This window comes from Myiozetetes cayanensis, unplaced genomic scaffold (genome assembly GCF_022539395.1).
Source record: "Myiozetetes cayanensis isolate MyiCay16 unplaced genomic scaffold, myiCay2020 scf1, whole genome shotgun sequence".
In the NCBI taxonomy this organism is placed as follows: domain Eukaryota; kingdom Metazoa; phylum Chordata; class Aves; order Passeriformes; family Tyrannidae; genus Myiozetetes; species Myiozetetes cayanensis.
Genome location: NW_026086604.1, coordinates 97,377,617 through 97,396,838, shown reverse-complemented (window position 1 = coordinate 97,396,838; position 19,222 = coordinate 97,377,617). Strand labels below are relative to the sequence as shown.

The window sequence follows — 19,222 nt, the reverse complement described above, 5'->3', positions numbered from 1 at the left end:
ACTCCCCTTCTATCACTTACCGGGACTTGGTAATGGAACTGCAGAAGCACGGGTAGGTAACACTGTTCCTGGCCTTCATGTCCATCTGTGCTTTGCTCCTTTTGGCCTGGGGGATAACACACACTCACCTGAGCGATTCCAGAATATTCCTGAGGTAGATCCTCTACTCACCATCCCTGTAGAGAAAATAAGACATCGCCAATGCGTGCACCCGCTCTGGGTACAGAAACAGTGTTTAGTTGCCTCAGTGCAAATGGATTTTCTTTCTTCCTTTCTTTCAAGCATTTAACTATTTTTGTATTGAACTGATGTGAAATTACATGAGCTTGGATAATGTAAATAATGCATGAGATTTAAGACAAACACATGGAAGGAGCTTATTTTTCATGTCAAACAATTCTTTATTTTTTATGGTACAAATTAAAAGTGACAGATCTGAAGCTGTTAAGAAATACACAAAGTGCAGCTTTACTGACCATACAGATATTGCTCTAGATTAAGTACAGTTTTTGTCAGTTTTTTTTTTATTTTTTTTGTTCATGTTAAGCAACCTGTGCAGATAAATCAGCTTTGGTTTCAAAGTCAGAGTAGTAAGGAGCTTCTAAATATCCAGTTTTTCTTGGTCACAAGTCCACCATATTGACTCCTTTTGCATTTATTTGTATTTTTTAACACAATACAGTCCATTTTGTACTGCCATCTTTCCTGCTGCATGCTCCATGCATGGAAAAACAGATTTCTTTGCAGTGCTTCATAAGTGACCCTGGTGACCATTCTGTAGTTTATAGCACATAAGACAAAAATAATAATAATAATAATAATAATATTAAATAATATCACTTTTTAACAATAAATAAACAAATGTGCCCCACATAATCTCAAGTTGGAAACAAGCAAACCACATGACAAAAAGCTCATTACAAAATGTTTTCCAAACAGATTTTACAGTCAGACATTGACATGGAAATCAATTTCCTCTCTTATCTTCTTATTTGAATGTTGGTCAATAACTGGGTACAAGTAGAGTGCTGAGGTAAAACACTGATGAACAGTTTTATTTTTGTATTTTTTTTTTTTTAAATAGTAACAGTTTAGTATTGCGAGATTGTCAGCAACATTTAGCCATATCTATACAATGTGCATATACCTACATACATTGAGCTTTGGTCCAGCATTGAGAAGACGAGCAAAGGCATTTTACATATTTCTTTTTGGTTATAGCTTGAGTTCTTTGATACGCCTCTACTTGTTCCTTCCTAGCTCCTTTTTGCTTCCTTGTTCTCTCTTTTTATTTTTTTTTCTTTTCTTTTCTTTTCTTTTTTGGCTTTTTTTTTTTCTTTTTCAGTAGTAACATAAAGAAATTGGAACCATTTGAATGCGTTTGATTTCTTCAACCGTCCAAAATAGCTTTTTAGTGAAAAACATAAAAAGACAAAATCAGAACAGTAAGTGAACCCTTTGTTCATTGTTCAAATAATATTTATACATATATTTAAAAAAATTCAATGATCAATAAATTGGAAAACCATTAAACCATCACATATGACTGAAGAGACTTTTGTTTCATTTGCTGGTAGCAATCTATCCTTTAGTCACATGCAAAATTAAAAGGTATTCAAATGTTATCAGTACAAGAAAATTGTTTACAAATGGAAATGAGAAATGTTGCTAGTAACAAAATAAAACAAAATATTTATGGCCTCCCAAAGGTATATGACTCACACATAATTTATCTTCCTAAGAATCTGTTCAGGCACCATTTATGCCTCATTGCAAATATTTGTTTATAGAAAAATTAATATAAGAAGCATTACAACACTTTATAAATAATTTACAAAACATAATACAAAATTAGAAAACTGTAAAAAAAATCACTGCACATGAATGGTTTTAAGACTCTGGGATGAACATTATTTTTTCTTCCAAGCTGGCAATTTATATTTATTTTACATTTTCACTGTCCTAGTTTTATCCTTCTGATATGTGCTTTGGAACAGAAAAGAGCTTATGTAACTGCTGCCAGCATATTTTTAAACATTTAGTATCTTTCATCCACTGTTTAGTTAACTTTTTTTCTTGAGGGATTTTTCTTCACAGAATTTAGAGCAGGTCCTGGGAGAATTGGAAATTTCATTTTTAGGCAAAGAATGGTTGATGGTTTTGTTCCCAGGCTGTTGATGGGGATGGAGCGGGGGAGGATATGGTCTTAAGGGTGACTGAACAGGTAATCGTGTATGTGGCATTAATGACTGGGCAATTAGGAGTGTACTGGACACATGGGTAGGATTTCAGGAATGTCTGCTTCCAAATACGATCTGTTCTTCCCTGCTTCCCTCTTGGCTTCTGATTGGTAGTCTGATTGTTATGTAAATTGACCGGTGGCCACAAATTTAGGGCTGTTTGATATAGATAACAGAGATATTTCTGTGGATATAGGTATCTTTGGAGACAGAGGGCAAAAAAAACCACTCAGAGGGGCAGATGTAGCCATGAGACTGTCTCTACTTTACATGCTCAGCTTGGGTAAACCATCTTCTTTGTCCCTCACAATTTGCCTGTGTTTACTGAGGTGTTTTTTCCCCCAGCAGTTATTTATATATCAACAGTTGAAAAAGAGTCAATAACAATCCTCACTTTCCTCATCATAAAAGCAATACTGAAAATATCCTTAAACATACCCTGCTGAAGCTTAAAGCCTAAAATGCATTTGCTGGATGTGAGCCCATCCTGGAGTACTGGATTGTCAGTGCTCTCCAACCCTGACCTTTGAGAGTGCTCACATTTAGAAGCAGTTTCTGGCCCAGATGATGGTTCTCTGAAACCTTAAGACTCTCCCAGCCATGTAGCAAATACCACACTCTACAAGGCAAATCCCATTAATAAAATAGCGAGGACCAGATTTAAAGTCTATTGAAATCAATGAAAGTCTGTTTCTTTCACAAAGTTTTGGAGTTCTTGAGTTCTGAAAAACTCTGTTAACAAAAGAGGTGTTATTTGAAGACTCCAGCACTTCAGGAACTTACTTCAACATCCTGAGTAGACCAACATGCTGGGTAAACCAGAATCCAGTATAACCATCCTAAGGTCAAGCACTGCAATCAGGAGTTATACCAGCAGAATTTTACCATTTCTACAGTGAGCTGAACCAAATCCCTGGTATTTTCTTTTGGGAAGACCTGATCAAGATGCAGCTTTCACCCTAACAGGGCTGAACCCCAAAGGCTGGAGCAGAACTCAACCAAAGACGAAAATTGCAGACAACCCTCACAGGTCAGCCCATACCCCATCAAGAACCTGCAATACTTTTCTCTCGCCCTAAGCCTTGGTACACTTTTAGGTCCAATGACCACAGTATTTTAGTGATGTTTGTCCAATGAGAAAGGAAGCCACAAAGGTAAACTCTCTTTAAAGGAAAATCAGTTCACCTTCATATTGCAGGTGACTCACCTTACATTACCAAGGGATATTCACTGGGTTTCTCTATATCCCAGTTGCTTAGGCTAGCCAGTGGCCCCAGCAAACACCTGCAGGAACACATCATCCTGCTGAAGAAGTTAACAGGGCAGGCATCAGTAGATATCAGGATAACCCAAAAAAAAGGCAAAAGGAACAAAGCACTACCATTGAAACAGTCCATAGTGATCTAATGATCAAAACCTCCTCATCTTTTCTTGGCCTGCCAATTTGTTTTCATCAGAATCTCAAGAAATTTCTTTGGCTAGCAGACTTTGGAGAGAAATTGCTTCAAATGGAACCATAATACAGATGCAGTACTTAACCAAGTGTGCAGTTTATATTTATACTACAAAACGAGTTTTGGTAACCTCTCCAGGTTCACAGCCGAAGGACAGAGAAATCTCAAACCACACATTTGACAAAAAGCACAATGTTCAGTGTGGGTTGACAGTCCATCAGACATAATCCTAATCCTTCTTGGTCTTCAAACAGTACTGGGTTATGTGGGTTTGGGGAAGGGGTGGAGAATGAGCTGGAAGGGAGGAGGCAGTAAATAGAATCAGAACCAAAAAAGAAAAAAAGAAAAATGAAAACCAAGACACACACCCTTAGAAGAGAAACACCATACCCCACCAATCACAATAAAAAGAAGTTATTTTTGGCACCCAAACACTAGGAGATTGCAAAACTCCGGACTAAAAGAAAATGAGGTGACTGCTATGGAATGGCTTTAACACCTGTTTGTACACACCTGCAGGGGTGCAAACAAGAATGAAAGAAACTAATCCTGTTGTTTTTCTCTTTGCAAAATACAAATGTAAAAATTCATAACACAATTTTACACTCATAAAAGAGTAGACTAACAATCTAGTTTGCAATGCCGTGTTTCTGACTTTGGTTAATAGTTTTCATAGTGAATCAGCACTTGATACCTGAAAGGCTACAATCACTCCTCCAGGTGGCAGGCTTGTATTCTCTTTTAAACAGATAAAAGTTTTTTCTTATTTTTTTTTTGTTTATTTTGTTTTTCCTTAAAATGTGTTCATATTTTCATAATATACAGAAAAAAGTAAGCAGTTATTTGGTTTACTTTAAGTCCATTTAAAAAAACTGGCTTTTTCTTTTTTTGGGGAACTAATTCTACGACACACAAACACTAAGTGTTGTGTATTTTTTTCTTTTATAATAGGAAAACCCATGGACATTTATAAACTGTTCTGTCCTTCTTGCAGTTTTCTCAGTCTTTTACTTACAAGGGTGATGAATAGGTATTTTCACAGAGTTCAAATGGTTGCGTTTCTGTTGGTGCAGTTTTATTTTCTGTGTCGTTTGTTTTGTTTTGCTTTGTTTTGTTTTTAGGAGTTTTCTTCCAGAGAGTCTGTTAAAGGCTCCATAGGAACTGCTGTCGCAGGCTCATGTTGTTTCAAACGTTTAATTGTGTTCTTCAGTGCTTGCCTCTTATTGCAGAACCAAACTCTAACTACTTCCCGGTCATAGTTCAGTTTCTCTGCAATCTCTGTCATTTCTTGCCCAGAGGGATGTGTGTTCTTCTCAAAGTGAGCATTCAAGATTTCAAGGGCTTGTGGCGTGAATGAGGTACGCCTCTTGCGCTTTTTGGATGGTTCACTTCCGATAAACTCGGTAAGGTTCTGCATACCTGCTCGATGGCGGGCCTCAGCCTCAGCCATCCACCGCTCAAGCACCGGCTTTATCTTCTGGGCACTTTTAGGGGTGATGTCCAGCTTTTCAAACCTGGCAGGATACAAAAGGCCAGGGTTCAGTTTGGCTGTCAGACTGCTAGCTATAGTGTTCTCTTGGGCTTCCTGTGGTAGGAAAAAGTGGCTTCTCAGGATGGTGTGTCTGAGGGAAAATTGAGAAAGAAGAGTCTTACACTGATGCTCTGCCAGGGTGGGACTTCCTGCCTGCCTGACTAATTGACTGGCAGAGGTAATTTACAATGGATTATGAAAACTGTCAGATAGGTATATCTATAAGTATATATATATATAAAACTAGATATTTAAGCTAACATACAATGACCACTACAACAAAATTCTAAGTACACTAAATAATGTAGGTTAAGAGTCACATTTTCATATTTCTGATGACCTTCACAACCCTTAAGACTAAGTCTAATTACAGGAAATGATATCAAAGGCTTTTTATAATCTTATCTTTGTGATTAATCCTTTTGTCTTCCCTCCCCTCCTGTGTTGTCCAAACACCACAGCTTTAATAATACAAGCCAATGGCAGTCACTAGCCTCTGAATATCAGGTTTCCTTTCCATTTTTTCAGCAATTTTCACTGTTTGTAAGTTAATTCTATATCCCTTTTCTGGGTTGGAAAAAGATTCCCATTGCTACAGTGGTGTTCAGCTGAAACAGCTGGACACTTTGCAATTATCTTGACTGCCCCCACAATGTGCAAAGATGGACTCATGTTTTCCAGATGAAACCCAGCATAATAGTCTACTAATATGCTGTGGCACCAAGCTGAGTTTATTGTGGGATTTCTGCGGACTGTACCAGAATGATATCATTTCCTGTAAATGAGGTCTTCTATATATCATTTTGCCATCAAAAGTCTTTCGCCAAACCAGATTTTACAAGTATTATAAAACATCTGGAAAAGCATCCACACAAAGCTTTAATCCTTTCAAAAACAAGCAGAAGAGCTGAGTTCACATTTCAAGTCTTATAAGCAATTGTTTCTTTCATTTACTAAATTCATCCTCTTTTGCTACACATTAAAAAATCTTAACCCCAGTCTTCTGGTGCCACCCATTTGTATTTCCCCACTTTGCTCTGTCCCCTTCGCATGTTGCAGTATTTATTTAATGTTGCAGAAAGGCTACGGTTATTGCAGGATGCTGTTCTGCTCTCCAGCCCAGCCGGTGCTGAAACACCACCACCACCACCACTAATCACAGCGTGCTCTGGACATGAGACCAACCGAGGCAGTGCCTTTGTGCAAAGAAACTCAGTGGCTGGAGTTGGTAATTTTTAGTGTCACTATTCAGCATGTGGAGACAGCAGAAAATATTCCAGCAAGAAACAAAGCATTTCTCACAAACAAAGAATAAGACAGGAAATAATTTCAGATAATAACATTCCAAAGAATTTGTAACTGGTGCCTGATATCCTAATGTGTTATTGACTACCAGGTGTTATTCCTTAGTGTCCAGTGATATTTCAGGCTGAGGAGTGTGTTTTCAAATGTGTTGTCTCAAGTTAAAGAAAACACTGTTACTTGCATGCAGAACATATTAAGGTGATATATGGCTAATATGACCTGCACAGGCCACCAGGAGACTCTTGTCTTTGAGTTGTTTGTTCAACTTGCTTGCCTTACTGTCTCTTCCATTAACCTGGAGTTCATACTGAGTCTCCTTTGATACCATTAAAAGAAAAGTTAAATCTACTTTTTCTGAGGAACACATACTTATTCTTCACAGCTTGTCTTGGTGCTTAACAAAAAATGCACAGTCATAGCATGTTATTACACTCTGAAGTGGTATCCATCTGGGGCAGGCAAAAGAAATTAAAAAAAATCTGTAATCTTGCAAGTATTTGGGACCAGCTTGTGCCCCCATTCCTCATGTTCTGAGAAATTTGCCCCTCTAAGGATCCCTCTGTAAAATGTCTCACCATCCCCAGTGTTTTCTCAAGGTGTGAGAAAGGATGAATGAAATGAGAAGACAAAAAACTAAACAAAAGCAAAGGAAACTGCAACATGTCCCTTTAAAGTATAGTATATTAAACAGTAACTTAAGGCTACAAAAAATTGTCAGCTGCTAAAACTCCACCCATTTTAGGCATTCTTTATCTACTGACCACAAGGAGGAGAAAAAAAAATAAAATTAAACCTTAGTAATAGGGAACAATAGCATTCATATTATTGGCACTGCTTGTTAGTGTTGATACTGCAGTACATGTTTGGTGTAACGATATACAAGTCTTGAAACAAATTTCCCAGCAGTAGTATCCTTGTATAGACTGAATAAAGGTTATTTTCTACAGGGAGGTATCTTATAAGAAAAAACAGTAGGGGAGACCATAGAAGTGAGAGGATCCTATGGAGCTTTTTGTATTTAACAACAATCAATGGGTTTTATGGAAAATCATTGAGCAAAATGTGAGCTGCAAGCTCACTACCCCATACTGATGTTATTTATAACCTTAGTCTTTAACTGCAGGAAAAGTACACTTCCGTTCTATGGGGAATACATTAAAAGTATAAAGAGCAGATAAAAAGACAGAGCATTTCATGGATCACCAAGAACGAAATCCACTTAAATGAGCTTAGAGTTGGTTTCTTGGCTTTCACTGATGGAGAAGGACTATAAGGCATTGCCCAAGAGGAAAAAGCTGTTACCTAAGTGTGTTTGTTACCTCATGCATAAACATGGGATTACTTTAACACACATACATGCATATAAGGCGTTTGCTTCTACTTTAACTCTGTCAAGACTGTATTATGATTTCTTATGATTAGGACAGATTTCTGCTTCTGTTTTGCATGCAGGGGTTTGTCTGTTTTTTAGTAAACATTTGGGTGATAAAAGATGAATAGCTGCTGGTTTGCAAGATAGCAGGAAGGCTATTTTTTCCCCTTCTGTGTTGCCTAGGTAAATTATCATTAACATCCTCTATGTGAAGTGCTAACCACAGTAATATAGGTTTTAACTTAGCAGGGATGCAGCCATGAAATATTTGTTCAGTAACCCTATCTGTAGAAAATGGCACAGTATGAAGAGGGTCAGCTGGTGCTTATCCAGCATCAGCAGGGTCTCCAGCTCATCTACAGAATTAAGTCTCAATGCCAAGAACATTGTTTCTCACTTGTTTAAAAGAGAAGGAGATAAAAATAAAAGACCAAAGTTACTCTAGGGTTACACAATAAGAACATTTAATCTGTCAGTTAATGTTACTGGCTAATTTAAATCTCAGATTAAATAATAAACTGTAAAGACAGGAAACTCAAACACAAGCATGCTCCTCGCAATAAGCTGAATAATTATTAAGAACAAAGGGAGGAGAGGAGAGTTTATGATGTAACTTGTTACCTGCAGATGGCAGACTGGCTATAGGCTGGGCCTTCGGTGGCGCTTAGGGCTTGGCCAACTTGAGTCTGTGTCAAGCCAAGGGAAAGGCGCCGGATTTTAAAGGCTTTGGCAAATTCTCGGATTTCTTCCAGGTTAACCCCATCGACCTCTCCAGTGGCTGTTTGAGGATCTGTTGAGATATTTTTTTAATCATGTCAGTTCTTTGCATCACATATCAGTGGGATAGGCTTACACCAGCTTTCATTGTCAAGATGAAATATGTTTTTAATACTTATCCCTTTCTCTTCTTCCCCAAACAGAAACAGACTTGCCCTGTCAGGTGTGTTATGAAGCATGTTCAGATTGCTAAAATGCTAACTAGGCTGCGTTGTTTGCAGGTGCTGGTGGAAGTTTTTCAAGAACGCGCTGTAACTGAACTTCTGAAAATGGCCAGCTCACCTCAGAGTGAGGGAGTTCCTGGGCTCTTCACTGCCAGTTAAACCTTGCAAAATCTTCCCTGGCTTGAGGAGTCATGTTCCCTGTTTTCCCTTCTTATCACACAGAAAAAGAAGGCTGGTGTTAATATATTTATTTCCAGTTTGTGGGGAGGGCTTAAATATATGTTATGAACTGCTTGGATTTTTAACTTGAAATCAAGACTTTCTACCTTATCTAAAATTAATGACAAATAAGGAGTTTCACAACCTTTTCTTCCCTTTTCCACAATACCCAACACAAACTGCCAACTGAACATCCAAAATAACCGAGCAAATGAACAAACCAAATCAAAATGCTGCCTTTAAAACCCACTTGGTTTAAAAATCATCTTTTAAAATATACCCTTCTGAGAAGCAGCCTTTCAAGCTTTTCATTCTGCCTCCCATCAGCTTGATAATCAAGGAGCAGCAACATTGGATTTGGATGGTAATGCTGCACAGTTTTTTACTTTTACATTAGCCCCTCAGAAGATAATACTTATGATGCTGTGAGAATAAATCTGTCCTTCCTCTCTATAGCGGTTTACTGACACAGAAGCCTTTGTCCCTGAAAGGGCACATAATAAAGCATGTCTACCACAGGAAAGCTCCTTTGGAGCTGGATAACTCAGTCAATTTAGGACTTATCAAGGGAAATGACACAACAGCTGGAGAATGGAACTTTCTCCCCCCTCCCAAGCTACTGATCCCTGACTAAATGAAAGTGTTCACCAAGTCAGAGACAGCATGGGACTGGGACGGTGGAAGATTTCAAAGTGTTGTGCAATCCTGCATATAGTGAAGCCATTCTCCCGGTGAGACATCTTTATTGTTCTTCACCTCATTCCTCAGACTTCGAGGTGAAAAGTTTGCAGCGCAATAACCCCTCAATTTCTGTAAATGCAAGCAGTTGTCCAAGGGCAGCGCTAGACTACATTACTTATCTAAACCCTATATGAGTGGCTCCTGCTAGTATAGACATAGCTGAGGGTTCATCAGCATTACAGCAACAAAGCTTTTATTTTCAGGGGTTTATAAACCTGGTGTAAAATTTCCTTATGATGGAAATATCCTACAGAAAAAATCTTTTTGTCCAATAATAGACAGAGGGAAAAGGGTTTTCTGATATATAAATTCAGCCTATACATTTCTTGAGTGTAAGAAGCACACACAGTAATAGTATTTTTAAAAATCTTGTGTATGCAACCAGGGACCACAGGTAAACATGCACATAGGCTGAACCTAGTTTTGACAATGCTCCACACTCAGAATCATCTCTCCTGTTCTCACTGCTGTGCTTGAGCTCACCTATACACCCATGCACTCATTCAGTATAAGGCTAGGGTGCATATCATTTGCTTTAAGTAGTCAGTGCTATGACAGTGGCCTCTCAGATTTATAAAGTAATAACCTCCATAAAACACAAATAGTGCTATGAATACCACTCTATTAACATTAACATATAACAGCATAGGTCTGTTTTACTCTATTGCCATTAAAATACCATCAATACATAGTCTTGGACTCTGTGAACCTAATATATGCATGTACATAAATATATTCAAATAGATAATGTGCTCTGTTTTAGTACATTCTGAGCTACCAGAACAGTTGTGCATATAGTGCACTTCATATTTTAGATAGAGTGGCTTATCGAAGACAGTAAATAAACAGTTGCTTCTTAAATTGAGTGAATATTCCACGGAAGGTAGCCCAGTACCAACAGGAAAATAGAGAATACCAATTCTATTGAGTGGCTGGAATCTACAGTAAAAGCATTTCAAGACTCCAAGTTTACACTATTGCATGAGGAAACAATGGCTCTTGTGTCTATGAAACTATTGGGTGCTGGAGAAAGGTAAGAGAGTTGTCTGGGACCATTTCAGGGGATATGTGTGCATACCTCATAACAAAAAGGAAGACAGATAAAATTCCACCAGTTGTCCTGGTGGATGGTGAAGGTAGATGAGGAGAGCTGAAGAAATAAAATCCACAGGCTCTCCTGCACTGAGATCCCTTTTTTTCTACTGAAGGGAATACTTTTCCCAATTTTGAATTCTTCTGAAAATCCCACATGAGTTTGTTGGTGAGTGAAAATATGCTGTGATTTTAATAGTTAAGGGAAAGAGCTGCTACAGAGAAATCAGTGCACCCTGAAGGAGAAAGCAAATTTCTGTTGCACAGGGTTCTGCCACGGGAGGGATTACTGGGGGATGATTTCCCCAGTCAGACAGGAGGAGAAATAGCTGGCAGAGGAGGTCCAATGGAAAGTAAATTGGATAAGAAAGGCAGGACAAAACATTGATAATGGAAAATGCACTGGAGCTCAGGGGAAAAAAAGAAGAATAATTTGTTTATGGGAGGCATTTTAATTTTATAGTAACAGATGACAGTAAAATGAATTTGGAAGGAAGAAAGCAACTTCATGGAAACACAAGTCTCAGAACGAGGGGAAACTAGTGATTTCCACAAAGAGAACATATGGTGGAAAAGTTAAAGAAGTGAGCAGAGGGATGCATTTCAAAATAGGAAAATGAAATTAAAAAAGGGAGGAATAATGATGTAGAGTTGAAAGAAGAGACGACAAAGAAGACAAAAGAGAATAGAGACAGGATGAGGTAATATGAAGAAATCATACAGAAGGAACAGGAAGAGTAGAGAGGAACCTTGAATAGATTCATCTTGCTAAGGTAGAACTTATTTTTAAACATCCTTTATTTGGAAATAATCATATTTTTTTTTTGTCTTTAAAATAACTAGCACTTGTTGCTGGTTAGGGATGAAGGGGTGATGATGAGATAAAAGGGAAAAGCTATAAAGAAGACCACAGTCCGGGGGGAAAACAAGGACAGGAATTAAAAAAGAAAGGGAAATTAAAAACAAAAAGTAAGGAAATGCACCTTCTTAAAATTCAGACACATGTTAAAGAAAAAATACAAAATGATAAAGAAAAATTACTAGAATGAAAAGCAAAAGGAATAAAAACAAGGAACATGGAACACTAAAGTTATTAAAGACCAGTTCTTAATACTTTCTCATTGTACTTTAGTAATTTCTCTGATATGAGGCAACCTCTTGTAAAAGACTTACTCTCTTTACAGTCACTGTGCAAAAGCTTGCCCCAAATAATTATTTACTGAAGCTGTGTTGCTCCACGCACTTCGATTAACTAAACAAGCTGGCTGAATGTGCCTAGTTTTACATGAACTTTGCTATATTTGGTAACAATTTCTGGAATATGGAAAATCTCTGCCAAGGTACTCAACTCTAGGACCTCTGCTGGAGGTCTGGACTGCAGTTTTTGAAGGAATGAGGAAAAGGAAGCAATGATATTCCTGCCTCAGGAGGGATAAAGCAATCAGAGAAGGCCACAAGTTGTTTCTTGCTGTCCTCATGCCTATGAATTTTTTTCAGAACCACTGACCCATTGTCCGCCTCATCACACTAAAAGACTTTGAATGGACTTTTAGACACTGCTTTTAAATTGCAGGCCTGGTATACAAAGCTCTGCAGCCAGGGTGGGAGCTGTGAAGCTAAAAAGGCTTTGTTTAATTATGGGCCACAGCCTTGACTAAGAGGTGCTCCTGCCCTTTAGGGATCTGTGTCCAGAAGCTGAGCAGATTCCACAAAGAAGCAAAACAGGGATGACTTTCTGTCTATTTGTTTCCCCCTGTGCAGTCACAATTGTATGCAAATGGATTTTCGGTCACGTGAAGCAATTTTCAAATTCATGAAGATCATTTAATACTAATTGTCCGAAAAGTATCACTGCTTTATTAGCGACAGCAAAAAGCTATGAAGGATCCTGTCTGACTTTTCATGTTTGATTTTTCTTACTGAACTGATCATATTTTCCTCTTTCTTGTAGGCTCTTTCCACATTACACAGAAGAGCAGTAGGTAGCTCTTCTGTGCCCTGTAACACCATCACCATCACTGCGGCAGCTCGAGCAGGCTTAGGCAGGCAGCGTTAGCTCCAGTTTGTACTTGGTTTCGTGCTTTCAGGGACAGACATTATGGATCCTTGAGATGGCTGGTTTACTTCTGTCTGTGTGAGAACGCTATGTAAATGGCAGAAGTGAGTTGATCTGCCTCTCATGCTGCTCCTTCTGTTGGTCTTGAGTGGCTGGGCGAAACTGGAAGCATAAATTCAAAACAATTCCAGAAATTTTTATTTATGTATAATTATCTATTATGTTTTTTTTTTTTTCCAGAGATCCCAATCAATAACGTCTTCCTTTGGAATGCTCTTAAGACTCTGAATCCCAGTGAGTTAATGCTCAAGTGCAACACCTTCCTCAGTCTGATAGGATGAAAAGTCTCTTATGGTTGTGGCTCTGGCCTGCTTTGTGACAGGACAATAGTAAAGACAGAGAGACTGACTTGCTGCTCTTCTTGGTGATCATTTCCCATACTCCTATGATGGCTTCTAGGGAGTGTGGGAGTAGCATCAGCATGATTTGGATGCAGAGGGGGCAAAAATTAACCTTTAGTCTAAAGAAAAAGAAATGATGGAAGGAAAAAGCCAAATCTGAAGACTACTAAGGAGCATGGATTTGAGTCTGGAGTGGAGGGAGAGAGGGCCTGACTGCGCAGAAAGTAGTAATCACTGTGGTAGAGGAAAGAAAATAGGTAAAAAGTAGCACTAGTGATAAAATAATATAGAGGATGGAAACTACCTAATAATAAGACTGGTAACAGGGCACAGGTATGGTCTGGGGACAGCAACTGAATAAGAGCTGGAGAGGAAGTGAAAAGGCAAAAGAAGCTGGGCAATGATGGGCTGTGGTGAAAGAACTGCGGAGAAGGCTAGAGGGAAATGGAGGCAAAGGGAGCGTAGGTTGTGTGGAGAACAGTGAGAGGTAGTAATGGGACTGGGAAAGGATAAGCAGTGAATGGAGTCAAGCCTGAGAGTATCAAGTAAAAATTCTATGTTCATTTGTGTATCTCTCACTTGTGCCCAAATAGAGTCATAGAATCATAGAATCAACTGGGTTGGAAAAGAGCTCTGAGATCACCAAGTCCAACCCTTGATATATAGATATTCCTGTGCCTCATACTCCTCTGCTCTCAGCCAAATCCATAAGCACAGCATGTGTCTTATTCCTTTTAGAGCAGGACCAACAAGATGATAACAGAACTATCAGCTTTTCCATCCATCCACAGAAGGTCTCCTATTTCCAGTTATGAACATAAGCATTATCTCACCATATGACTGATTTACGTTACTATTTTCCTTTTCTAACAACCTTGAAATTTATCCAAGAAAAAAACAAGGGTAAAAGAACATCTTTAGAGCTGCAGAAATAAGCACTCAGAAGCTACAAAATTGTGGAGTTACAGCAGCCCACAACACAGTGTAGCATAGATTTTGAGCCCTGGACTACCAGTTTATTTTCACGTACTCTGTCCAATGCACAGGATGAATTGTCCTTCATTACAGTTGAACTGATTGATGTATTGCCTTTTTACTTGTTCAGTGTGTGGCCTCAGACCCCTATTAAAGCCCTTCACTAAAGACATCTCCTCTTGAGCTCTTCTGTTTTTTTTTAAATCTTAATTTATTTTATTGCATTTCTACAAGATGAGGGTCTTCCCCTTCTCATTCACAGAGAAGTGGACAGATATTAAGGGAAAAAGCATTTTTGGGTACCCAGTCTAGGTCAAGTAGGAAATGGTGTTTTAGACTGTCTTTAAATGGTTCTTGATACAGTTCCACAGTGAAAGTGCACTTAAAATTGCAACTGTGAGTACCAGGTTCTCCTGTAAATTAAAGTCCAGAGTCTCAAGCTGGATATTGAGGGAGCACTTGTGAAAAATCTCTTTTAAGTGATTTGCCTGCCATTGCACTGGAATTACACAGCAGACCGAAAGCTTTAGCTCTTTAGGCCACTATTGCCTGAGGCAAGACCATCCTTCACCCTTCTACAACTCCCTGCCTCAAATGTTATGCAAACTGGGGAACAGTTTAGTGAATCAGGTAAGGAACAAACCTTGGGACAACAGCCCACCTGCTACATTAGTAATTCTGATGCATCCCTAAGACAATTCCATTGGGAATGCACTGGAAGAAGGATGAGAAAAAAAATCACGATTGCATGATTTTAATCACAACAAAATCTTGTTATAATAAAATACATATTCTAAGAGGAATTGTGTACAATTGAACAAATAATTATTTTTCTAGCATCTCCTAAATTTTGATGGGCTTATTCTGCAAATTGAAAAGGGTTTCTTCCATGTTGCTTTAATTTTAAACAAGAATGTCCACAAGAGGAGCTATTCTGGACTAGCCATTGAAATATATCTTATTCCACATCAGCTATTTTAATCAATTTTACCACATGGACAAGGGGTAAACTTTATGTATTTTTAACATGAAGCCTCTTATCCTACAAGCATTTCTACGTAAGAAAATTTACTGACAGAGCAACTATAATATAAATATAACTATATAACTATAGTTATAACTATAATTATACCTGCAGCTATATGCAGATATTTTTATCACAGAATAAAAGTATTCACACTGGGAGTCATATCAGCATAGTTTTACCACTATAGCTCTACTAGATACTTCTCCATGTAAACAATCTCTGAAATAATCTAACCAAGATTTTTTCATATATTTTCTTGTATGACAGTTTCTCCAAGACCTTCATAAGCTTGTATCAATCACATATTTTACATTAACAATATGGCATGAGCAATAGTGTTTGTTTACTTGAAATATGTATATGAAGCATCACTGATAAAGGTCATCCAAATCACTTGGATTTTTGCAGATGTGCAAAAACTGTTAATGCTTCATATGTATACTCTCAACCCCTTGTTTTTGCTATGTAAAGACCAAAGTTAGGGCTGATAAGCTAATAGCAAAGACCCTGATCTATGTGATCTGTAAGAAAGGGCTGTTCAGGTCAGCTAACACTAAAACTCAGTTTCACTGCAGCATGCTTCTTTCTTCGCCTCCACATGTTCCAGTTCATTCTTGTTTAAACTGTGCAAGCTTTTCCTGGCCAGAAAAGTCTCTGCTCTAGATTTGTGTCGCACGAGGGTTTGTAAAATAGTTCACTAGATCAACTAAGCAAAAAAACAAGCAGCTTAACCAAAAGTAGGAGGATCTGTTTGCCCACCAAATTCTGAGAAATGTAATTCATTATATTGACTAATTCAAAAACTTCTACTTTCAAAAAAAATATAAACTACATTTCAGTTATAAGAATTGCCTTCATGAGTCAATTAATGGCTGCTACCATTTCTATGACCAGTTTTAGCATCTATTACAATTTCTCAAAGCATGTTTACCTTAAGCCCCATCCACAACAGCACTTAGTAGTTCTTACTAGTGAGAGTCACTCTACTTAGCAATATACAATCTACTATATTTAAAAAAACAAAAGGAGGGAAAGCAGATCAGGAAACTCAGCAGTGAGGAGGATAAAGAGAGGGGATAATTAAGGAGAGCCAAGGAGTAATACTTACTGCTGACTAACTGGCCAACACTCAAAGCTGAAGAGGAGGAGGATGAGGAGGAAGAAGAGGAAGCCTGACGCACTGGGCTTTGAGACATAGATGCTTGACTGTGAGCCAAATGCAGGAGATTGGATTGTGAGGCTGCTTGTCCCACTTGCGTCTGGGAGGGCTGATGGAGCTATATGTTAAAATGTAAAAATAGGTATTTAGAAAGTGAAACAGTAATAGAACACCTTCAGTGCACCATCTCACACATCTGCTTCTGGGGAACAAATCATGTAGGAGCACTAAACACCATGGGCTTTGTTTGGGTGACAGTGTTACAGCAGGAGCAATCTGAGCTCTTTTGAATGTTGTCTTTCAATTTTTACTCAGTTTAGCTGGATACTTAATCTAATTAGACGCTAAATACACTGTTTGAAATTGGTGATGAGAACTATGACATCCACAGCAGCATTCCGATTTATTAAATATATGAGCTTACCTTTTTTCTGCCTCATTAAATTAGACTTTTATTCCCTACATAGATTCTCATATAAATCAGAGATGTCCTTTCATACTGCAGGACCAGGGCCAAGAAGAGTGGGAATGGGGAAGAGGACATAAACTTGGGCAAAATCCCTTTCCTACGGGACTAATAATTTGTTTTATGACATCAGACCTAGCAAACAAACAAAAGTGATGAAAACTTATTTCTCAGTGGATGAATTATCCTTGACTAAAACTCACAGGGAAACTTCTGATCCCCACTCACATCAGGACTGTATCCAGTAAAACACACCTAAAAAGTCTAGTGAGTATGGTAAATGCAAACTGATCCACTGTGATACATGAATCAAATTGTCTAAAATTTTTTCTTGCAAATTTACAAGAGCATAGTCTTTGGTTGTTCACTAGGAGAAAAGAAAGAATCATTAATCCATTCTACCTATAATATGCTTTCATGTGAGATTGAAAACTAGGAACATTCTCTGGTACTGGTTTTCACATAAAACTCCCAGAAAATCCAAGGGCAGTCTCTCTACAGAATGAAGGTACACAATGGACCTTAAGGTTCTGAACTGGATTCTGGTAGTCCAGTAAAACCCTTTCAGAGCATAAGAATACAGTAATACAGTTCTGATGTACTCTGGTGACTGCTACTTGTTATACCTTTATTTTATGTTGATCCATGGTAGTGATAAAAAAAAATCATAAAAATATCCTAAAAGGCTTCACTTTTCAGCAATAGCTGTTACCTGCATTTTCTAAAAGGGGAAAAGATAATGGCCTATTTGGTCTTGCTTGAAGTCAGCAATTCAAATCTATTTCTTGAATGCTAAGGAGTATGAGTTTTCCTCTTTTGATATCTAACTGAACAAATTACTTTAGAAAAGGAGTTACATTCATTAGCAATGGTCAAATTATATGCATTATGCTCCCAGGACACAGAAATGACTGATGCTAAGTAGACAACAAATTGTATAGCACTGTAGATCAAGGTACCTGTTCACATTCAAGATGACACGTTTCTGTGGAATATGTATGAACTATTTTAATAACAGTATTCCTGTTACAGTCTGTTTAAGAATGGAAAAATTACAACTTCTTTTTCTGTCTTCCACGTGGAATGATGAAACAGAAAATGAAGCAAGAAACTTTGATTTACCCTTTAATAATAAAGACAATTATTTATCTGGCCAGTTTTAGCCTATTCTGACTTCCTTAGGGATCAATAAACCAAAGCATTTTATTATCTCAAGGATTTTTTTTTTTTGATCAAGCACATTTTAAAAAATATAACTGGCACTTTATCAAGGGGATAATAGTTGAGAAGCTGATTGAAAGGCTTTCAGATTTCAGAGTCGTGCAAGCACTGGGCATCTTAAAAAAATTTCTCTAAGGACTGGACAATTCCCAACCCAGAATATCTACTTTTATAATATCTTCTCCTAGGGAAACATCCCACTAGGAGGGCTGGTCTCCTCTGAACACTGCAGAAATGGACTCTCTGCCCATCCATTATACCCACATCACATCCAGACTGCAGCTTTCAGAAACAAGCATGCATTTGGGGTCTGGGTCTGTTGTCTGAGAGAATCTCTGGCAACACTAAAGATTTCAGCCTAGGCGAGGGAAGATAAGTACTGTATTTAGATGAGTTAGATGCTTTCACACTATGTGGAACAGTCTTAAAGATGTTAGTACTTATCTATGAGGATGGAGGAGCAAATGCAGCAGCTATCTTTAAAGAGAAAGATCTGCAAAATTATAGTCCAGTCAACTAAACTTCAGCCGTAGAAAAGTACTGAAAAAATAATCAAACAATTTGTAAGCACCCACAAGAAAACAAGGCAGCAACGGACAACATGGATTGTTAGGAACAAACTGTGTCAAACCAATCTGATCTCCGTCTAAGACAGGGTAATTGGCCTTGCAGACAGGGAAAAAGCAGTAGGTGGTTTGACTTTACAAGTGTCTCGACACTCCCTCGTGTGACATTCTTTAAAACCTAAGGAAACATAGTTTAGGTGAAATTGCTGCAGAATGAATGCGAAAGTAGCTGGAAAACAAAACTAGGAGAGGATAGATATCTGTGGAAACGGAAATGTGCATGCAGGGTGCTTCTGTCCTTATTCTGCACTAAACATCTTCTTAATGACCTGCGTGATGGAGCAGAGAATATCATCAGTAAATTTACATGCTGATAATATGCTGGGAGGGAATTTTGAGAGGCTGGATGCAAGGATTAGGAATCAAAATGTTCCTGTCAGTTTGAACGTGCCAGCT

General features: G+C 38.1%; 1 protein-coding gene across 11 annotated transcripts in view; it reads right to left on the bottom strand.

The window, feature by feature from the left end:
- Positions 1-1,208: 1,208 nt before the first annotated feature.
- Positions 1,209-19,222, bottom strand: part of POU6F2 (POU class 6 homeobox 2) — a 329,766-nt gene continuing 311,752 nt past the window's right edge. For 10 of the 11 annotated variants that reach the window (XM_050320054.1, XM_050320028.1, XM_050320062.1 and 7 more), the window contains 3 exons: positions 16,463-16,631; positions 8,524-8,692; positions 1,209-5,316 (listed from right to left, as the gene is read on the bottom strand). In XM_050320054.1, coding sequence (XP_050176011.1) covers positions 4,812-5,316; positions 8,524-8,692; positions 16,463-16,631 — 843 coding nt within the window. In that variant the 3' untranslated portion in view covers positions 1,209-4,811. The remainder of the gene's footprint in view (positions 5,317-8,523; positions 8,693-16,462; positions 16,632-19,222) is intronic. The other variant, XM_050320010.1, reaches the window with a different exon arrangement.